General features: G+C 44.2%; 1 protein-coding gene across 1 annotated transcript in view; it reads left to right on the top strand.

Annotated features, from left to right (window-relative positions):
* TRPM6 (transient receptor potential cation channel subfamily M member 6) overlaps positions 1–22,148 on the top strand; it is a 1,083,502-nt gene that overhangs the window by 272,393 nt on the left and 788,961 nt on the right. Inside the window, exon 3 of the mRNA XM_069229129.1 lies at positions 11,084–11,122. Coding sequence (XP_069085230.1) covers positions 11,084–11,122 — 39 coding nt within the window. The remainder of the gene's footprint in view (positions 1–11,083; positions 11,123–22,148) is intronic.

Genomic DNA, 22,148 nt, shown 5'->3' with positions numbered 1-22,148 from the left:
GTAATCTTTGATTGACTTCTGAACTTCATTTGGGAACTTGTTCCCTGCCTTTGGAACTTTGCACTTTTGTTGACTTTTCATCATGTCCCAATCTGGAGATGCATCAGTTGGAGCTGCTTTTGACCTGGAGAAATTGGAAAGCTATACCAAGGCTCAGTTAAAGCAGTTCTGTAAAAGTTTTGACTGTCCCATCAAGAGCTCATCCAAGAAGGAGGAGCTGCAAAAGACACTGAAGGCCTGGGTGACAGCCAAGAGCAATGAAGGGCACACAGAGGAGGAAGAGGATGAGGAGGAGGAAGGGCATTCCATACACAATGGTATTGTGGGTGGGCCTGTTATACCCAGGGAAAGAGTCTCCAGGGCAGGTAGCAGTGCCAATATCTAAGGGTCTGATCCCTGAAGAATAGCAGGACAGACATGCAGAGAGGAAGCACCAGAGAGAGTTGGAGAAAATGAGGAAGGCCCTAGAAGAGAAAAAGATTTTGTTGGCTCATGAGCGTAGCTTGAGAGAGCTGGATCAGAGGAGCCAGTCTAGTAGGGATGGAGGCAGACACATCACAGTGGAGTCTGAGAGGAGGGTGCACATTCCTAAAGATCTTGTGAAGACTTATAAAAGGGAGGATGACATATACTTGTGGTTTAAGGGGTCTGAGTCTGCTCTCCATATGAATCTGGTCCTTGAAGCTCATTGGGGGGGTGGGTCTGTGGCAGCACTTTGAGGTAGAGGGGGGGGGGTACACTGACAGCCCTAGGGGATGCTCAGAATCATACCTACTCTAGCATGAAGCATGCCTTACTCACAAGGTATGGTCTCACCCCTGAGCAGTACAAGGTTATGTTTATGTCCTACAAGAAGAAGGAATCCCAAACATGGTTGGAATGTGTTGATTCTTATTGCAGGTCACTGGACGGTTGGGTGAAGGGCAGTAAGGTAACTACGTATGAGGGGCTTTACAATCTGATTGCTTGGGAGCACTTGTACAGTTTATGTTTTCCAGAGCTGCGCCAGCACCTGATTGACAGCAAGACCGGTAGGAGAGCACCACGGTCCAGAAGAGGTATGGGGAGACCACGCCAAGGGTGGGCAGGGTCACTCTCAGAAGAAAGGGGGGTAAGGGTAAACAGGGGCAGTTCTCTAAAGGGCCCCAAACTAAATTCCCTGGGTAAGGTTTCCCAACCCCCCAGTGAGAAGAAGCCATGGTTCTCCAAAGGGAAGCCAGTTGCAGGTGGTCCCCCATGTAAGTTCTATGCATGTGACCAGGTGGGTCATGTGAGGTGGGACCCCAAATGCCCCAAAAGTACACCGGCACCCACTGGTGCACCGTCCCAGGGTTTGGCCAGCATAGTTCTTGGGGAGGAGTTGGTTCCAGGAGGGTGGGAGCCAGCTGAGATGACCCTTGTCTCACTAGGGGACAGTAAGATGGTCCAGAGAACCCTCGTGCCTGAGAACACCAAGAAGTACAGGCAGTGGGTGACCATCAATGGATATAGGGTGGAGGCTCTGAGAGACACAGGATCCAGTGTGACTACAGTGAGGAGTCACCTGGTGTGCTGAAGAGCAGATAGATCCCCGGGTACTTCACCAAGTAGTTGCAGTGGACAACTCAGAGCGCCTGTGCAGAGTGGTGCAGGTTCACTTTGAATGGGGGGAGGTCTCAGGTTTCTTGAAGGTAGCTGTGAGTCCAACCATGCCTGCTGATTGTTTGCTAGGCAATGACCTGGAGGATTCCCCTTGGAAGGAGGTGGAACACAGGTCTTACTTGGAGATGTTGGGTCTGCCTGGGTGGGTATGCGTATCCACCCAGTCAATGGCAGCCCATCAGGGTAATCAACAGCCCCTGGAGCCTGAAACAGTAGCTCAGGGGACCTCCAAGAAGAGGAAGGGCAGGGGGCATGGGAAACTGGCCCCAGAAGTTCCCACGGTCTGGGAGGAAGTGGAGCCTGAGAGTGATGTCCCGGAGCCTACAGGGGAACAGGTGGCTGAACTGGGGGAGGTCTCTGAGCTGTTGCAGTGGTAGCAGGAAGGGGGGGCCACCAGGGAAGCATTCTGTGCAGCACAGAAGACATGCCCTACTCTGGAGGGTTTGCTGCAGCAGGCTGCAGACAAGGCGGCTGGCAAGGAGCCAGGATCACACCTGATTTATTGGGAGGATGACCTCCTGTATAGCGAGCCTAAGGTTCCTTAGGCTGGGTCAGCCCGTGTGCTGGTGGAACCCCAGTGCTTCAAGGATTTCAGACTGTCGTTGGCTCATGATGTGCCTTTAACTGGACATTTGGGGCAGGACAAGACCTTTGAGAGGCTTGTCACCCACTTTTACTGGCCCCTAATGCGCAGGCACTCAGATATACATTGCAGGTCTTGTCAGACCTGCAAGGCAAGTGGCAAGAGTGGGGGAAATTGTAAGGCTCCCCTCCAAACTTTACCTGTGGCTAGTACTCCCTTTGAGAGGGTAGGTATTGACATTGTGGGGCCTCTGGACCCAAAGACAGCCTTCGGCAACAGGTTCATCCTGGTCTTAGTGGACCATGCCACCCGGTACCCAGAAGCCATTCCTCTGAGGTCAGTCACTTCCCCTGTGAACTCTGGTTCTGTGTGGACTACCAGGGACTCAATGCGGTCAGCAAGACTGATGCACACCCCATCCCCGAACTGATGGGCTCATTGACCGGTTACGAGCTGCCAAGTACCTCAGTACGTTTGGCTTAACATCTGGGTACTGGCAGATTGCCTTAACTGAGGGGGCCAAGGAGAGGTCATCATTCTCTACCACAGATGGTCACTTTCAATTTAAAGTGATGCCATTTGTGATGAAGAATGCCCCTGCCACCTTTCAAAGGTTGGTCAACCAGGTGTTGGCTGGGCTGGATGAGTTCAGTGCCACCTACATGGATGACATTGCTGTTTTCAGTTCCACCTGGACGAAACACCTACAACACCTCTGGAACGTGTTAGAGGCCCTGCATAAGGCAGGCCTCACTATTAAGGTGAGCAAGTGCCAAATAGGGCAGGGTTCTGTGGTGTACTTAGGGCACCAGGTGGGGAGTGGCCAGGTGGAACTCCTACAGCCTAAGATTGACACAATTCTGGCTTGGGAGCCTCCCAAGACCCAGACTGAAGTGAGAGCCTTCTTTGGTCTCACAGGATGCTACAGGAGGTTTGTCAAGGGTTATTGTACCATTGTTTCCCCGTTGACTGAGTTCACTTCAAAGAAGCAACCCAGGAAAGTGATCCAGACAGAGGCTTGCCATGCCGCTTTTGATACCCTGAATGCTGCCATGTGCACAGCACCTGTGCTGAAGGCACCTGACTACTCCAAGGAGTTTGTTGTGCAAACAGACGCCTCAGAGCATGGTATTGGAACAGTCCTCTGACAGCTGAATAAAGACTGCATAGATCAATCCGTAGCCTTCATTAGCAGGAGGTTACTTCCCTGGGAACGTAAGTGGAGTGCCATAGAACTTGAAGTGTTTGCTGTGGTTTGGGCGCTGAAGAACCTAAGACCCTACTTGTTTGGGACTCACTTCCGAGTTCAGACCAACCATAAGCCCCTCAGATGGTTAATGCAGATGTGCGGTGAGAACACCGTCCTGGTACAGAACACGCCAGTACTGATGGTCTGCCCAGGTTCTTCATCCTTAGTGATGAGAACTCCCATGAGGTTGGGTAGTTGCTCCCCACTATCAGCTGGGGGGGACACGTGTTACACTTTTCGTCCTTGGAGTGATCCCCCTTAACTTTTTGCCTCAGTTTCCCAGGTGGTTGATGTGTGCTGGACTCTGATTTTGCTGTTTTTGTACGCTGGGCACTTTACCACTGCTAACCAGTGCTAAAGTGCAAGTGCTCCTTTACAAAATGTATATGTAATTGGGTTATCCAGGAATTGGCATATTTGATTTATTAGTAAGTCCCTAGTACAGTGCACTAGAGGTGCCCAGGGCCTGTAAATCAAATGCTACTAGTGAGCCTGCTGCATAAATAGCTCTGTGATGATGTCTCAGACCTACCACTGCAGTGTCTGTGTGTGCAGTTTTAACTGTAAATTCGACTTGGCAAGTGTACCCACTTGCCAGGCCTAAACCTTCCCTTTTCTTACATGTAAGACACCCCTAAGGTAGGCCCTAGGCAGCCCCAAGGGCAGGGTGCAGTGTATGGTTAAGGGAGGACATATAGGCCCTCATTATGACCCTGGCAGACAGGGAGAAGTGGCGGTAAATCCGCCAACAGGCCGGCAGAATAAAATGGAATTATGACCATGGCGCTTACCACCATGGTCATTCGCCACTTCTCCACTCCGAGCGCCAGGGGGTGACGACCACTGGGCTGGAGACTTCGGTCACCAGCCCAGCGACCGTCACCAGACCTCCGGCAATATCAGGACCCAGCATACCGCCATGGATTTCGGGTGGTTTGGAACCGCCACGAAATCCATTGCGGTAGGCACTATCAGTGCCAGGGAATTCCTTCCCTGGCACTGATAGGGGTCTCCCCCACCCCAAGTCCTCCCCCCACCCCCCCACACCCCTGCCACCCCCCCAAAGGTGTCAGGACCCACCTCCCCACTCCCACCCCCAACATGCACAAACACACACCCCCTCCCCACCCTCACCCCCAACATGCACAGACACACACCCCCTCCCCACCCCCACCCCCAACATGCACAAACACACACCACTACATGCACACATTGCCTTCAACAGCACATACCCGCACACATACAAACAGACATGCACACAGACCGACCCGCACACATTTCCCATACACACAACACCCCCTGCATGAATACACGCACTCACACACCTCCTCTACACACTCACACGCACACCCCCATACACGCACACAACACACAACACCCCCAGCCCCCTTCCCTAATGGACAATCAACTTACCTTGTCCGTTGCTCCTCCGGGAGGGGATGGGAGCCATGGGGGCTGCTTTGCCGCCAGCTCCCCGTCAACAGAACTCCACCACACCGAATCATGGACGGTGGAGGTGGAGCAGCCTCCACTTCCCTGCCGACCGCCAGTATGGCTGCTGGCAGCTCTCCATCCGAAAAAGGACGGAGGGCTGCCAGCAGTCATAATACGCCGCGCGGAAACCCCCCTGCACTGGCGGTCTTCAGCACGGCGGTACCTCAGCAGTCTTTGAAAAAGACCGCTGAGGTCGAAATGAGGGCCATAGTAATGAGTTTTATATGTCCTAACAGTGAAATATTACTAAATGTGTTTTTCAGTGTTGCAAGGCCTTTCCCTCTCATAGGTTAACATGGGGGCTACCTTTAAATATGATTAAAGTGTAGATTCCCTTTGAGAGCGGATGGGCATGTGGAGTTTGGGGTCTCTGAGCTCACAATTTAAAAATACATCTTTTCGTAAAGTTGATTTTAAGAATGTGTGTTTGAAAATGCCACTTTTAAAAGGTGAGCATTTTCTTGCTTATACCATTTCTGTGACTCTGCCTGTTTGTGGATTCCCTGTCTGAGTCAGTTTGACAGTTGGGCTGGTTGCACCTCACACTAGGCAGTTACACAAAGGGAGCTGGGGTGTAGTCTGCATTTCCTGGTGAGCCATCTGTGCTAGGAGGGAGGGGAGGAGTGGTCACTTACTCCTGAAAGGGCTGTGCCTGTCCTCACATAATGCAGTCTCCAACCCCTGGTGAGTGTCTGGGGCCTGGCCTGGGCAAGGCAGGATTTCACATTCAAGAGAGACTTTGCTTTGAAGTAGGCCTACTTCAAAGGAGAAATTGGGTAGAAGAAGGGCACCCAAAGCCACAGACTTTAGAACACTTCTGGAAACCAAGAGGAACCTCTGCCCGGAGAAGAGCTGAAGAGCTGAGGAAGAAGAGCTGCCCTGCCTGTGACTGTGCTTTGTGGAGCTATCCTACAGTTGCTGCTTCTGCCTGTGCTCGAGGACAAAGACGGGACTTTGTGTTGCCTTCCTTCTTGTGAAAATCTCCAAGGGCTTGATTTAGAGCTTGCCTCCTTTTATTTGAAGTCTCTGGGACAACAGAGACTTCTCTCTGCCAGCACCTGGAGTATCTGGAGAGACTCCTACTCTGCAAGTGGTGCCCATCCAGTTCCTGGGAGCCTGAAAGGAAAAGCTGGCAGCCCAAGAGTAAGAAATCCATGCACAGAACGCCATGTGCAGAAAAGATCGATGCAACTCCAATCTGCGGCTGAAAAATCGACACGCCACCAGCTTTGTGGCTGAAAATCGATGCTTGCCTGGAACGCGTCCCGAAGATCAATGCCCAGGGCTGGAGAAACGATGCACAGGATCGCTGATGGAGGCTGGTGAGATCACAGCCCACGCTGCGTGGTTTTTGGATCCTCATGTGGCTGGATTTCCGATGCAAACACTGCTGGGCGTGTAAAAACAACGCAAAGCCTGCCCGGACCCGAGAGTGCTAACCGGATCAATGCATCGCTCTCCTGCGGAGAGAAGAAATGACGCACTTTGACCCCACGAAAGGAGAAACAACACAAGGTCTCGCTTGTGAGTGAAATCGACGCATTGCAAGCCCTTTTTGATGCACACTCGCCTATGCGGGGTTATTTTTGACTTGCCCAACGTACATTTTCACGCTAACAGCATTAGTGTGTGTTTAAAATTACATGAAGTCTCTTTTTGCATATTTAGTGATAACTTGACTTGTGTATTGTAGATTTTTCTCATTTTGGTCTTGTTTTGTTTAGATAAATATTCTCTATTGTTTTAAACCTGTATTGTGTCATTTTGTAGTGTTTACTGTGTGTGTTGGTACAAATACTTTACACCTAGCACTCTGAAGTTAAGCCTACTGCTCGTGCAAAGCTACCAAGAGGGTAAGCAGGAGTTAGCTGAGGGTGAGTCTCTTTTACCCTGACTAGAGTGAGGGTCCTTGCTTGGACAGGGGGTAACATGACTGCCAACCAAAGACCCCATTTCTAACAGGCACCCACACAAGTGAGCCAACATTTTTATTGGGAGTCCCATGGGTACGCTGGGTGGTAGGAAATTTGTGGTTTATTTCTGTTTCTGGAAGAATTTGGCACAGAAATGCAAGGAAAATGTGTGATTTTAGTCACATTTACAGGTTTGCAGGGCATTGTGGGTGAGAAAACTTGCTGGGAACCATGAGAGGCATGCCACCCTATACTACACTGGATTTCTATTTTGTGAACATATCTAGAATTGGTAGATTTTCCCTAGACAAGAAGTGAGCACGTTACCAATTCTCTTACTTCTGTGATGTCCCAAACACTGAAATTGTGAAAAAACACACTTTGATTTGTTAGAAAGACCCCGTACCAACCATTCTAGTTGGTGGGGTGCTTCATCATTGGGGTCCCTCCCAAGGCACATAGCGTGTCAAGGGTGTGGTTCGATGCTTGATTACAGGAGAGTGGGTTTTATTTGTTAGTTGAATTCCCAAGTGGAAGGAGAAGTGCAATGAAATTGTCTTCTGGTTGCCCACTACCATGGCGTGTTTTTTATTGTGGTAACCTTGGGCAAAGGTTAAAAACAATGATTTTCTTAATTTGAGTGTTGGGGACATCACAGAAGTAAGAGACGTGGTAGCATGCTTGCTTCTTGTTGTTTTTTAATAGTAATTTGGGAAGGTGAGCGAGCTCTCTCTTTTCACTCTATTTTACTGATACACACATGCACTAGTTGGATTTGGCACAAGGGTGAGTGATACTTCAATAAATAAAATGTTATTAACAAGAGATTTCACAAAAATGCAATGCACGATAGGTCATAAAACTGAACCAATGACTCGCAGCTTGTGAACTGTAAAGCCACGACAAGACACCAACCGCTTTAAAGGCCATTCACACTCCTTTTATGTGTGACACACACAAAATCATTCACGCCACCAGCTGCGGGCCCAGCACATTATAATATTCATAGCAAGAGACAATGTAGAGACAATGTACACCCTCACAGAGAAAGACAGATAAGACAATTACTATTGCAGAACCATATATTCATCAAGTACACACAAAAATGAAATGCACTGTTAATAATTGAAAGGTCAAAAAACTGAACCAATGACTCACAGCTCATGAGCTATAAAGCCACATCAGGGCACCAACTGCTTTACAGTCCCTTTATGCACCTTTCATACGTGACACACACAAGGCTATTCACGCCGCCGGCCGTGGGCTCAGTACATTAAAACACTCACATCAAGACAGCACCATTTACGAGTGCATCACTTTCATACGCTCTCATGCCTGACACGGCAATCACACCAGCTGTTGGAGTGTGTGGAGTGATGTTTGGCTTGCAGTTTGAGTAGTGACTAGCAGCAAGCCACTGCTCACACACGCTGCCAGCCAAACGCCAGCACAAGCGCCAGCTCACACACTATGCTAGCCAAGTGCAAGCCCATGCACACCACCAGCCAAGCACCTGTCCATCACCACCCCATCACATTTTTATTTTAACAAAAAGGAAAACCCAAACCAACTGTAAGTAAATACAATACTTCAAACACAACAGCTCTAACTAATTATACTAATGCCAACTGTGAAACTGAACAAAAAATGTAGAACTGTACAGACCTGACAACACTCACTGGTGCTCACAACAAATATTTTTTGTGTGGTACATTCAGAAGCAAGCGGGCACTCACAGCCCAGGTTTAGAAGGACAATCAGGGCAGTGCATACGACTCTCCTTCCGCATGCCTCTTCACATGCTGACTGATAGTGATCAGCAAGTGGTGATCTTTCAATCCAGCCACATCCTCTGCAACAGCAGGAACGATTGCCTGTTCCACTACAACAAGTCTGCCAATCACAGATTCCTGAACAACTGAACAAAAGTCATCTTTGACTCTGAAGATCAATCCGTGAACACAACAAAAGCATTAAAGGTTGCTAAATGGAAGCAATGGATAGCCACATTTTTATACCAAACGTAAGCCATACAAGCAGCAGTGTAAGGTTCCAACCTCTGATCTACTCTATCAACACCACCCATGTGATTATTGTAGTCTAAAATGCACACAGGTTTGCACACTTCAGCAACCTGACTCCAAACAGTCACAGGTGAAGTACTTTCATCATGAATGGTAGTCAGCATGTACACATCCCTCCTGTCTGCAAATTTCACTGCTAGCAGTTCATCACTATGCAGTGCACTGCCCCTTCTCATGTTTTTGCAAACAAGCTCCTTTGGATAACCTTTACAGTTAGAGCAGACTGTGCCACAAGCAACAGTGTCCATTTTGAACAATTGCACAACAGTGTAGAAGTTATTGAGGTACAAATGATGACCTTTGTTGAAAAGTTCTCTACCAAGTTTCCACACAATTTTCTTTCTAACTCCGAAAGTGGTTGCACCAGTGTACACCCGGAAATTATAGACATAACCTGTTCTACTCTCAGAAAGCATAATCATCTTAATTCCATAATGTGCCCAGCCAGCTGCACCATGTTTGGGGAAACCCGGAATTCAGCTCTTCCAATGGGAAGCCTTGCAGCCCCACACTTCAATCCAGATGCCTCTTGCTGCACTATCAGCACATCAGTTTCCTCATCAAAAACAGTTACTTCATCCGCACTGACAGTGGCTTCATTATCAGATGATCCTCTCAAAAACAGGCACTTCATCTGCACTGAGAGTATCTTCATCATCAGATGATTCCTGTTGGACAGAAAAGCCTTCCTCCTCCGCCTTAGGTGAAGAGTCAGTTTCATAATCATGGTCTGAGGAAGATTCAAAAAGCATACCAACAACCTGCTGAGCGGTAATCCTGTGGCTAGCCATAATCCTAACTAATAGAAGTAGATTGACAAATAAGTCAACAACAACCAACACTGGGTAAAATAAATAATAAACAAAGTGTGGCTTCATCACAAAGACCTATATACTCACTAACGATACCACTCACTTGCCAGAAACAGCTAGACTCACTAGCACCTGCACAGACACAGCAAGTACCAACTATATCCTAATACACAAAGTGCACAAATCCAAGGAGAATTTCACATACAATAAAACATAAGCTAAATATGCTGCTATTATTGGACCATTTACAAAAAGCTCATTCATGCATGGCAATGGTACTCACTTAAGTAAACAGTACAAAAATGTTCTTCTTACTAAACACAAGCCACTACGGATCTCCAGATTTACCACTGCCGAAACCGCAAGAAGGAATCACAGCAAAGGAATCAAAAGCTGTGCACTAGATCAGAAATGCAAATAATGCGCCCATCCTCACACAGCAAGCTGGGGGGGCAGATGGGCCTAAAAATGTGGTCAAAACATTCACCCCCCCACTAAAGGGGAGCATCCCTTGCCCATGGGCCTCTCCCCATAACAACAGAAGCAACATAGTGAATAAAACATCCCTGGTGTCTAGTGGTGTCTGCCCCCTTGGGGGCAGATGGGCCTAAAATAAAGGGGCCAATCTGCCCCCAAGGGGGGGCAGAAAGGGCTAAAATGCCCAAGGGGTCGCTCCCCATGCACCAAATCACACGCACAGAAACACACAAAACCAAAATCCCTGGTGGTCTAGTGTGTATTCCTGCTGTACGACGGTGACGCCATATGCAATTGTGCAGCAGGAATACATTTCAAAGAGACACCAAGAGAAAGGAAAAACTCTTTCGTTTCCCACTGAAACTCCCACCTCTCCCAGGAGAAAAAACTTACCTGCTTCTCCTCCCAGTGCTGGAGGCAAATGGCTTCTGGCACCGCAGGCCTCCTCTGATGATGCCAGTGCACGGGGGACCAGGGTTGGGGTCCGGATGTTAACGGAAGTGCTTCCGCTGCCATCCTTGGTGGGGGGTGTAGAGGGGTGGCCCAGGAGTACGAGCTCCTCCCCTGTGGATGGGTGTGGCGGACGGCTGGGGGTTGAACAATGCACATGCCCACTGCTGCGTTGAACTACCCCCGGCCATCCGATGCACGCAAGGGGTTAAAGAACTGGCCTGGTCAGTTTAGTTCTACATTGTTAAGAAGTTCAAATGCCCTTCAATTTAAGCATCTACATTCATTTCGGCTCTCATATAGCGACCCTGTCTATTTTTGTAACAAAATATTACCCATAAAAGAATATTGCCTAAATGTGTTTTTATTCCTTGGTACAGGTGTCTCACGGGGTGTCAGGTGTGCCAGAACCTAATCAGGTACGTCTTTTGACGATTGTCTTTGATTTCTCCCATACCCAGAAATATTAATCTCACTGTCGCTGAGTCATGCAATCAGTTTCCCTTGCTGAAGGAGGCTTACTTAATTATAATTATTGGCAAATGTAGTATCCTTATAGTTATTAATAAGATGGCAACAAAACTCACTTGCTAATCAAAGCTAAATTGCAGACTGCTGTAGTTGCTTATTTTTACATTTTATTTAGCGCTGTTAAGAATTTATGGCAATTCCTCTCTGCATTTCGCAGTTTTATGATTAGGGTGGTAGAAAGCTGACAAACCAAATGGCTGACTCCACCATTGGTTCTATCATTCATCGAAGTTGGTGCAAGCAAAAATGACAGCTTGCTATGTGCCCAGACAAAGTTAAAAGTCTGTCGTCATTTTTGCTTCACCAACACTGAACATTGAGAAAGACCGAAATGCATTTGAAGTGTCTCTGAGGACGACAGTTCTAGAATTTGCTTATTAATGAACAACCAGGCAGAGTCAATGCTGTTACACCACTTAGTAAATCAGCATTATTCTACTGTAAGTAGCACTCGCATCATCAATATTGTTGTTACTTCCACAGGCTGCACAAATTGACCAACTAGTTTGAATGTGCAGAAACCAGGAGAATAGAATGCCCGACCTCAGCTGCTCGCCTCTGTTTATATGGCGATTTAGCCAATAAATAAAGCTTCATTCCAAATAACAACAAGTAAAGGCTTATGTATACACAATGACCTCTCAACCAGCAACTATTTCGCTGCAGGCTCAACTATTCAAGCCAACTGTCAGTCCTTGAGCACTATACCTTCCTGCAACAAAACATTAATCGCATTTCATCCTGATATCATTGTTATCAGTAACCACCTCTGTGATGCCCCCCATTAGGACCCCATCTACAGCACCTTTAGCACTTAGCAGTGTGAATGTAAAGTGCAAACTAAGAACATTGAGCCGTTACTCATAAGAATTTGCCCAATTTGACGGGGTGATATCCAGTTACCAATCGTGATGATGATATATACCCTAGAGCTGATTCACAAAGGTAAATTTGCAAGAGTAGATGTACACGTGAATACATCTACTCTTGGACCTAGTTGGAAGTTACCACTTACACTTGTGTGTCTCTGTGCAGCTTTGTGTGGAGATCTATGCCACTGGGGAGGAGATCTCAGTTAAATAAAATAAAGGGTAACTTATTAAAGTTAATTAATAATCCCCAAAAAAGCACAAAAATAAAGTTACACAATAACTCATCAAATTAAATTTGTAGTCAATATCAAAGTAATTTAAATACAATTATTTCATTTATAAATGTTAGGCCTGACATCCTTGGCATGGTATTCCCCTAAACTCTTTGTCTTCATCCCCAGTTTAAACAGTTTTTTGTTTATTTTAAGACTCTGTGATCAGTGCCATTGTTAATCAGCAGTAAAGTGCTTGTGCTCTCTTCCTTAAACATGGAAAAATTGGCCCACACCTGATTGGATTTTTGTTGTTTCATTGTCGTTTTATATATTAAAATGTACACTATACTTCTAAATTAGTTAGGGATTTTTTGTGTTGTGTTTTTACTTTATTACTGTTTAAGTGCTGCATGAATATTTTACACATTGCTTCTAAATTAAGCATGACTACTTTTGTGGCAAGCTAACATAGGGTTAAGCACATTTAATTAGTGACTTTTGTGGTTGACCCTGACATGGATTGAGTTTATTAATCGAGTGGGGCTTCCACTGCTCTCAACTAATAACTCAATTTCTTACATTTAATAATCATTTTTAAACTATAAGTTAAAAAGAAAAACACTCATCATCTATAACACTTTTGTCTAACTTGTAATACACTTGGTTAAAATAAGTTTTCATTATTTTTATTTAAGTTTCAAATTAAGTAAAAAAGTTTACTTTACTTTTATAAATTACAAGAATTATCAACTTTATAAAAAACTAAAACTGATCAATAAATACACTTAATTTTTCATCAGAAAACATAAATGCATATATTGAATTGAAATTGAGAGTACATTTTATTAATTTAAAATCAATTCATGTGGAGTGTTAGTTTACCTTTAATTCTCTATCTCCATTGTTTTCTTTGAGCATGTGTTGCAGTACCAGTATTTGGCCATGTATGGTGCTAGCTTGACTGACGCCAAGACTTGGCAGCAGTACATTAAAGTCTCTTTTGAGAATTTAAACTCTCTCTTTTAGTTGTAATTGATCCCTATTTTCCACACCTGCCCAGGTTACAATTTCAACCACCGAAAAGGTAATAGGTTGAATGCTTGATTTAATCTCAGCTGCTGGTGATCTCTCAGACCATATTCCAGACCATAATTGTTCACCCAAAAGGCCACTGTAGACAGGGGCACCCCTTACACAAATCAGTACTAATCCTGCTTGTCATGGGAACAGTCCATCCTGAACCGCCAGGCTGGGCCCACTGTACAAGAGATCATGAGCCACTATATGAGCTTTGGCCTAATTGGGTAATGCCTGTAGGGTGCATCTTGATGTTTATGGCACAAGGAGCACAGAACCCATGTACGGACATACCCGTCACATTTAGTGAGCTGTAACCAACAACATGGATGGATGGAATGCTTCAATTAATCTCAACCAGTGGTGATTGCCCTGGCTCACATTCCATTCCATCATTTTTCAGTCACCATGCCACTCTAGACAAAGGCCCATCAGATTTATATATTTATTTAATGTAGCAACAGAATATAATGTGTTTCAACTGGCACCTTGTTCTACAGCGTGGTGAACAAGTCACTAGCCAAAATGCATCTTAATATGTTGCTCCATTAAATAAATAGATAACTTGGCACAACACTCTGGGGGTCATTGTGATTTCAGCGGACGGAAAAGCTTGTCTGCTGAAGTCCCAATGGGCAGGTTGCTGCCAGTGTGGCCGCCTTCCTGCGGGCACCATTAAGAGTTTCCCGCTGGGTCAGCGGGCAGAAACGGTGTTTCGCCCGCTGACCCAGTGGAAACAGCCTACAGCATTGTCTCCGGCTCATAATAGAGTCAGTAGCAATGCTATAGTGCAAAGGGTGCACAAGCACCTGTTGTGATGTTCACTGTCTGCCAAGTAGACAGTGAAAAACGTGATGGGGCTGACAGGCGTTGAAGCATAAAGTGATTGAACCAGAATGCGGAACGGCAAGTACATGGAAATGAACTATCCACTGTTGGCATTGAGAGGCCCACTAGAGGGTTTTTATATCACCGATTAAAGTAAAGCATAGAGTGTGCACACCCACTGGAGGTGAAAGATTTGGTGCTACTGAACTCGAAATCCCAGCATGCAATAATGGCTGACTGAAGGTTTCAGCGGAGGCGAATAGAGGTAATCAGCATGTGATTTAAGGCTCAGTTAAAGCACAACAGTGCACATTTATGCTTCAGCGCCTGTGAACAAGGGCTGTTGTAGCCCGAAACGCGCTAGGCAAGAACTGGAGAATTCTTGATGGCAAAGTTAGTTATGAAATAAAAGAACACTTTCCTGTCAGTGCGTCTTCATTATGAGGGCAGCCTGTGGAAATACATATATATATGTATACACATAATTTCTCAAGCAAGGAACACACACTCCTGGGAAATTAACGCTCTTCCTTTCAAAATATATCAGCAATTCACCAGAATGTAAGCACACTGAACTCCAGGGTCAAATGTATCCATTGGTGTAGCAAATACAAAGCTCCTCTGATGCGTTGTCATGGTGGTATAGTGCCTTCAATATTTCTATTGGGGTTCGAAACCCAGTGTTTTCTCAGGACATGCAATCATATCTGAGAGACATTTCATGTGTTGTAATTGAATATATCTTCCTATCCAGCTTAATTGGGGAAAACGATCAATACTGATTATGCTACATAAACTCAATCAATCAGCTGAACGTTATTCTGTCATGGGCTCAAATATTTGGATAACAATTTAACATGAAATCGTAACATTTTGGTCACTAGATACTAAAAACTAGTTGCAACATTCGATATGTAAATTTGCCTCTGAAAGATTTCGAATTTAAGTTGATGTTTTTTTACAATGACGTATTTACATGAACATGGTTTTGTTGATCAACTGAGGTTCTTTACTTAATTGCACTGCAAGTCCCAGAAACCAGCATGGCAGGCAGGACGAGTGAGTACATGTAATAGATACAATAAAGGCACTCACCACCGTGACAAAGACCAGACAGGGTGAAACGTATCGTTAGTGCTTTCTATTTGTTAAATAAAAATGAATAAATCGGTCCCTGGAGTGCAGCGTACTTAACATTTTAGCAGTAATTATTCATGAGGCTTGGTCAGCCCCTCCTGCTGCACCGGCTGCTAATGTGCGCCTTCTTTACCCAACAAACAGACTTCATTGCTGCAACACACACACATATTCACTGCAAATTTCTAATAGCTATAGCTTGTGCGCTAAAATAACTATTACTCACACATCCAGCATGCACAGTTTTGTCATCAATTATGTTATTTCAGTTGTTGCAGTCATCCAATCAATGACGTCATAGATCACTGCATGAGTGATGTAAGATATTGGGTAATTAACTGTAAATGGCGAGGGTGCAAGTTCCAGCTACTTTTGGGTACGAGCTACTAGAGATAACTATAACTTGCGAGTTCGTTTTTTTTTTTAGTTTGAAGCGTTGTCACTGAAATTTTCATCTATCTATAATGTTATTTTAACCTTCGCTTTTCCGGTAAATTTCTAGTTTTCTTTTTACGTAAAGTAATATTTTATTACTATATGTAAAGCTAACCCCACGGAATGCACACTCTTTGTCTGTGCACACTATGGAGATAGCCACAATGTCTGGCCTGTGGCCAGGCTCTGCATCCACAACCCATGGGCAGCCAATGTTCAGCCACACATGCCCTTTGGCTGTGCAGGGGTGGTGTTGACCGCAGGGCCTGGCCTGCAGCCAGGCCCTGCACTCATTCATCTGCAAGTGCTTCCACCTCCACTGCTCACAGCCTGTACCCAACCCCCTACAAACATACTTCCTCACGTCGCACACATCCTTCTGGCATGTGCAGCATGGGGTAGATCTCACAGGTCCTGGCAGCATGCAGGCAGATTTTCTGACTTTGTCAACGAATCACAACACCAAAATATAAAATGTGGGCCTATGTCGCATCAAGGGGTGAGCATATCAATAAATATAAAGGAAATATATAATTGTTGTCCAAAAATCACCAATTCTTTTAATGAAATGTATATTTTACTATTTTACACAATGCATTGTTTAATCATAGTGAATATTATTAAATGTTTAATAAAGTTTTAATTACAAAATAAAATCAACATGTCTGAATGTTTCTTTTAACATAGTTCTTATGATTGCATGTTGTGTGCTAAAAATGTTAAATGAAAGACTTGGATACATTATGTTTTTAACATTTATCACCCCACAAAATGGAATCATAAAAACAACAGCAAGAGGGCTTTGCTCTCCAGCTGAAGAGCAGTGAGCTCCAGGTAGGAGTGGTTTACAAAATATGGTAAGTTTTCCTGGGGTAATGTATTTAATGATGCTTGAGACTTCCTGCAGGCTCCCTCCAACTTTATAACAATGCTTAGTGGGCCCCCTGCCACTCCTAAGGATATCACCAAGCTAAAACCTAAAACAAAAGTAACACAACTGTCCAGATCTACTAATATTGTTTGCCGTTATTTCTCAAAAACTACTCAGCGGATTTGCATCAGATACCAAAAAGCACACTTTCTAGACCCAGATCTGGCATCCTACTAATTTTGTTACAATTCAGCCATTTTGGCTGTAGACTATTCCAAAAAGGCTATAGAAAATGCATGGGGATATGTTGTTCTGATACCTCCAGTTTTTCTTAGCCCCTGCTTGATGGACCTCTCTGAAATGTTCCATAAAAAAACTAGGCCAAAAAAAGAGGACTAGTTTGGAAAGTTTTGTGAAAATTCATCAAACAGTGCTAAAGTTATTAGCAAAACAAAAAAGGCATTTCCTATGGAAACGCAGACCTAGAGTAGTGAAATATGGTGTTATATCGTACTGTAGAGTGGGGTGTTTTAGAGTGGCGGAGCGTACAGAGGAATAATATAAGGTGTAGTGCGTAGAGTGGAGTGGCTTAGAGTGGAGTGGCATAAAGTGGAATAGCTTATGCTGGAGAGGTGTAGACTGGAATAAAGTTGAGTGATACTGGCATACAGTGTAGTGGCATATAGTAGAGTGGCATATAGTATTGGTGTAGAACAGAGTGGCAAAGACTGGATTGCCATATAATGAGTGATGTACAGTATAATAGCGTACAGTGGATTGTCGTAGAGTGGAGCGGCATATAGTGGAATGGCATACTGTGGAGTGGTGTAAAGTGCCTTGGCATACAGAGCAATAGTGTACAGCGCAGTGGCTTACATTGAAATGGCGTACTATGGTTTGGCATACAATGGAATAGCATGGAGTTATTGTCGTAGGATGAATTGTGTGCAGTGGAATAGCGTACAGTGGAGTAGTGTAGAGTGAAGTGGCGTACAATGTTATGGGATACACTGGAGTGTCATAAACTAGACTAGCGGAGAGTATAATAGCATACAGTGTAGTGGCCTAGAGTGATGCGGTGTTGCATAGAGTGGAGTGAGGTAGTATGGAGTGGCTTACAGTGGATCAGCGTAGAGTGGAGTGAGGTATAGGGGAGTGATGTAGACTGGAGTGGCATAGAGTGTAATAGTATAGAGTGGGATACAGTGGAGAGTAGAAATTGCAACTGAATTAGCGTGTTAGTGGTAAAAGATGTAGATTTAATGTGGCAGGAAAATAGATAGTTTGGTGTTTATTGTATTTTTTGGTAGTATGTGTGAATAATTTGAGTAGGGTTAAAGTTATAATTTTTAAACTTATTAGTTATAAATTGTGCAGCTATATGCCACAGTAAGTTCTTGGTATACTGCAGTACCTAAACATCAATAGGCAGTATGTGATTAGCTAATGGCTGTGTTTACCAAATGTAAAAGGCAGCCAAGTCATTTTCAGCGCAATTTGCCTATGTTATGCATTTTGCGTCAGGGTCTTACATCTAGGTAAGTAGTAGGTTTTATTGGTGATCCAACCTTTTACCAGTTTGTTAAAGTGTTTCTTGGCAGACAAATGTATTTATAATTATTTTTACAGCAGTTTAGGGAGAACTGCACATTTTCTAAAAAGTAGCGCAGTAATTTGAAGGTATTACCACAGTATTTCCTAGACTTTTTGTGAAGTTTTAAATAACAAAAATACACTGTAGTACAATTTATTTGTAAAATATAGTGTACTAGAGTGTATTTTTCTAAAAGTATTTTTGGTATATTGGTACTCCAAAGGCAGTACTGCAATACCATGTTCATTTTTAAATATATAGAAACTTAAAAATATTTTTCCCTACCTAGTACCACTTTGATAAAGTAGTAATAGGCAGGGAAAACTATCTAACCAAATACTTATCTAGATCTAAGGGCGAAACACAGAGCACAGACAAAGTGTACCTAAATCAACATGGCTGCCTTTAACGTTTGTAAAAGCAGCCATTAATCAATTAGATAATGACTTGTCATTGCTACGTACTGCAGTACTCCAGTAAAATAACACAAAATGCCACAAAATGTCACAAAAATAACAACAGATACCACTATGTAAAACTAAGTTAAAATGCTTTGTAGCTTACAATACTTACCCTACTTACCTGTAGTTCTCAAAAAGATCCTCTGTCACAACACAGTGCATAGTAGAGTGGAGAGTTATAGTTAGTGTTCTCTGGTTAGCGAGCTATAAAGAGTGTGTCACGAGGTCCTCTACTTATAATAATTTGAAGGTGGTAGATAAATTGTAAATTAAAGTTATAACTATAACTTAGAATTTTTTAAGTTTGTGTAGTTTAAACTTGGTTGTATACTACTATTGACAAGCTTTAACTTTAGTTTTTTTTAATTGAATTTCAATGTTTTTTACATTTTTAATAAAAATGTGTTTCAAATCATTGAGTCCAGTTTCGCAAGTGTAAAGGTGTTACGTGGAGTGTCATACAGTTCAGTGGAATAAAGTGTTGTAAAGTCTATTGTAATAGACTAGAGTACTGTAGATTGGAATTGAGTGAGTAGAGTAGAGTGTAGTAGCATACCATACAGCGTAGTAAATTGTTACATAGTGTAGTGGCATGGTGTCTCCTATTGTGGAGTCCAGTATCATGGTCTGGAGCAGTGAGTTGTGCAGTGTAATGGCGAGTTGTACAGTAGAATAGGGTGTCCTCGACTGTCACAGAGTGGAGTAATATTTTAGAGTGGAGTAGGGTTGAGTAGACTGTCATAGAGTGGAGTATCGTCATGTGGAGTATTATAGTGTACAATGGAGGAGAGTGGCGGAGAGTGGAATGCCATATCATATAGTGGAGGTGCATATTGTAGAAAGAAATTGGGTGGCGTGTCGAGTGTCATACAGTGTCGTACAGTGGAGGTGAGTAGATGGACATAGAGTGGAGTAGAGTGTAATAGAGTGGCATGGAGTGCAGTACTGTGTTGTAGAGTGGAGATGCATACAGTGGAGTAGAGTGTCGGACAGTGGAGGGGCATAGAGCAGAGTATAGTACATTTGTGAAGAGTGGAATGAAGTGTAGTAGAGTGGAATAGAGTAGAGTACACTGGAGTGGGGAAGTGTAAAGTATTATAGAGTGGAATGGTGTGTTCTAGATTGTAGTTGCGTGGACTTCAGTAGAATGGACTGGCCTAGCAAAGAGCCAAGTAAATTTCATGAACTGGAGTACTGTGTTGTACAGTAGAATGTAGTGGGGTGCCATAAAGTATTGGAAGGTGATGTAGACTAGAGTAGAATAGAGTGGCATACAGTCTAGTTGTTATTTTGAGTGGAGTGGTGTACAGTACAGTACAGTGTTGTAGTGCAGTAGAGTGGATTGCCATAAAGTACAACAGAGTAGAGTGGAGTGGCTTACAGATGAATAGTGGAGTAGAGTGGATTACTATGCCAATGCAGAGTGGAGTAAAGTGGAGTGCAGTGGCATACAAAGAGTTGTGTACAGTGTTGTATAGTGGACTAGAGTATCATTGAATAGAGTAGAGTAGAGTGTTGTACAGTGGCATACCGAGAGTACAGTGTTGTATAGTGGAGAGAAGAGGTATAGACAGGAGTAAAGTGTTGGCGAGTGGCATACAGTGTAGTAGAGTGTTTTAGAGTGGCGCATACAGTACAGTTGTGTGTGAAACAGTGGAGCTGCATAGAGGGGATTACTGTATAGTAGCATAGAGTGAAGTAAAGTCTTGTACAGTGGAGTAGAGTTGAGTGGAGTGGTGTAATAGTGTCTAGTAAAGTGCAGTGTATAGGCGTGTCATGGAGTAGAGTGCTATTGAGTGGTGTAGTGTTGTAGCATAGGTCGTAAACTGTCATAAATTAGAGTGTGGTCTCGCACAGTAGAGTGGAGTGCTGTGTCATATAGAAAAGTGCTGTACAGTGGAATAGAGTGTTGTACATTGGAGTGTATGGGCATAGAGTGGCATATAGAGTTGGGAAGCATAGTGTGCAGGGATAGAGTGAAGAAGAATGTCATAGAGTGCCATGAAGTGTGGTAGACATTTACAGAGTGGAGTTATATAGAATGGAGGAGAGAGTCCTGCAATGGAGCGATGTAGATTGGAGTGGCTCGCACTGTATTGGGATAGGGTAGATTACCATAAAGTGGAGTAGCATTCAGTGGAATAGCATACAGTGGACTGTGCAGTGGGGTGTAGAATAGTGGAGTGTCATAGATTGGCATAACATAGAGTGGGGTGGTGTACAGTGGGGTGGCATAGAGTGGAGTAGGTTACAGTTGATTAGCTGAGATTGGGGCAGCATACATTAAAGTGGCAGAGTGGAGAGTTGAGGAAACTGTTATAAATTGGAATGGTGTCTCATACAGTAGGTTGGGGTGCTGTGACGTACACTGTTGGAGATTGTTGAACAGTGAAGTAGAGTGTTTTAAAATAGAGTGTATGGGCATGGGGATGAGTGCAAATTTGGACAGTGGGGTGCACAGGGATAGAGTGGAGTAGAGTCTAGTAGAGTGGCACAGAGTGTAGCAGAGTTTTGTGGAGTGAAGGAGAGGAGAGTATACTGAGGTGGTGAAGAATGGAGTAGCTTGCATTGAAGTGGCATAAACTGAATAGCATAGAGTGTGGTAGCATACAGTAGAGAGCCATTGAGTGAATATTGTAGAGTTTAGTAGCATAGACTAGAGTGGCACACAGTGGAGTGTCATAGAGTGTGTTAGAAATGGGGTCTTTGGTTGGCAGTCAGATTACCCCCTGCTCAATCAAGGACCTTCACTCTAGTCAGGGCAAACGGGAAACACACCGGGTTAATCCCCACTCACCCACTTGGTGGCTTGGAACGAGCAGAAAGGCTTAAGCCAGAAGCAATGTGTAAAGTATTTGTACCAACACACACAGTAATACAGTGAAAACACTACAAAATGGACACTACACCAGTTTAGGAACATAGGTAATATTTATTTAAATCAAACAAGACCAGAACAGCAAAAATCCAACATACTCAAGACAAGATATGAATTTTCAAAAGAATAAGAGTCTTACTCCATAGAAAACAATGGAAACATTGATTTTACACAAGGTACCTGGTTTGGGTCAAAAATAAAGCAGCACGGGTGAGCGTTCTTCAGAAAAGTCAGTGATGCATCGATTCTTTACCCGCAAATGACGGTTGGGTATGCAATGCGTTGTTTTTCTCTCCCGCAAGAGAGCAAAGCATTGATTTAATGGAGTGGCACCTAGAACCCACGGTGGCTTGCGTTTCTACTTGTCGCCGAGCGATGTTGCGTGTGAAGTCTGCCTGCATGGTGATGCAAAACCGCTCTACTTGGGTTTTGCATCATTATCAGAAGCTGCAAGAGTGTGTTGCGTTGTTTCTCCAGTGGTGATGCGTCAATCTCCCAGCCGTGATTCAGGTGGAGAGTCAACTTTAGCCACAAATCGTCTGGCCG

Source organism: Pleurodeles waltl, chromosome 1_1 (genome assembly GCF_031143425.1).
Source record: "Pleurodeles waltl isolate 20211129_DDA chromosome 1_1, aPleWal1.hap1.20221129, whole genome shotgun sequence".
Taxonomy (NCBI): domain Eukaryota; kingdom Metazoa; phylum Chordata; class Amphibia; order Caudata; family Salamandridae; genus Pleurodeles; species Pleurodeles waltl.
The sequence above is the reverse complement of the archived record's forward strand: the minus strand, read 5'-3'. Positions and strand labels throughout refer to the sequence as shown.